The 1,232-nt window shown below is 19.3% G+C and overlaps 1 protein-coding gene across 1 annotated transcript; it reads left to right on the forward strand.

Moving 5' to 3' along the window:
* Positions 1-318: 318 nt before the first annotated feature.
* On the forward strand, positions 319-1,174 carry NAEGRDRAFT_76631 (uncharacterized protein; the record flags this gene model as incomplete). The annotated part of the gene is made up of 2 exons (XM_002668410.1): positions 319-399; positions 500-1,174. Coding segments are annotated over 2 exons (756 nt in total), but the record flags the coding sequence as incomplete, so codon positions are not given.
* Between the last annotated feature and the right edge of the window lie 58 nt (positions 1,175-1,232).

The raw sequence follows: 1,232 nt of genomic DNA on the forward strand, positions 1-1,232 counted from the left end.
CAATTTTTTAGATTAATAATATCAGATATAAATCCAAGTTATTCATGGATGACGATTGGATTTATGGCAAGTACAGTTCATAATTGATCATCATTTATATTACATAATTCAATTGCATTAGGTGATAATGGATTATCAACTGCATTATGGACAATTTTACCATTAAATATTTTATCAATTGGTACTAGTTTAATTTTATCTTTATATTTTAATAGATGGTCTGAATCATTTGGTGTTTTAACAATGTTAACTATATTTAATTTAGTTTTTAATACTACTTCTTATAAATTAATGGAAAAATTAAATATGATGAATATAATGACTGGAAGATTAAAAGATGCAAATAAGAGTAAAAATTCATTAGTTTCTTCTATTTCACATGAATTTCGTTCTCCTTTAGTAGGTTTTTTTATTTAATATTTAATTAATTTAAATTTAATTTAATAATTTAATATTTTAATTTATTTTAATATTTTAATTTATATTTAATATTTTAAAGATGAGTATAAGTGGATGTATAGAATTATTATTAGATACAAAATTAACAGAAGATCAAATACAATATTTAAAAACTATTGGATGTTGTAGTTCAATATTATTAACATTAATAGAAGATATATTACAATATTCTAAATTAGAAAAAGGTAATTTAGAAATTGCCAATTCAATTGAAGATTCTTCAAATCATTCTATATTTTCATTAGGTGAATGTATTGAACATGTCAAAAGTATTACAACTACCTATGCTCAAAATTTTAATGTTAAAATTAATGTACAAATTAGTAAATTTATTCCTACTTTTGTAATTGGTGAAAGTGTTAGATTACAACAAGTTTTAATTAATTTATTAACAAATGCTGTTAAAGCATCAAATTCAAATGGTATTGTTACTTTAAAAGTTGAAACTATTGAAGATTTAAATGAAATTAATTTAAATAATAATATAAATTTAAATGAAAATAATAATAATTTAAATAATAATAATTTAAATTTAAATATAAATGATAAAAAACAATTAGTAACATTTAAAATAATAGATAATGGTAAAGGTATACCTAAAAATGTACAAGAATTATTATTTAAACCATTTTTTAGTGGATTTATAAATTCATCAACAAATTCCAAATCAGCAGTGATGGGAACTGGATTAGGATTATCAATTGCTAAAAAAATAGTTAATTATAATTTTAAAGGTGAATTATTATATGAATCTAATTATATACCACCTAATA

The sequence above is a fragment of the Naegleria gruberi genome, assembly GCF_000004985.1.
Source record: "Naegleria gruberi genomic scaffold NAEGRscaffold_233, whole genome shotgun sequence".
NCBI lineage: Eukaryota > Heterolobosea > Eutetramitea > Acrasida > Naegleriidae > Naegleria > Naegleria gruberi.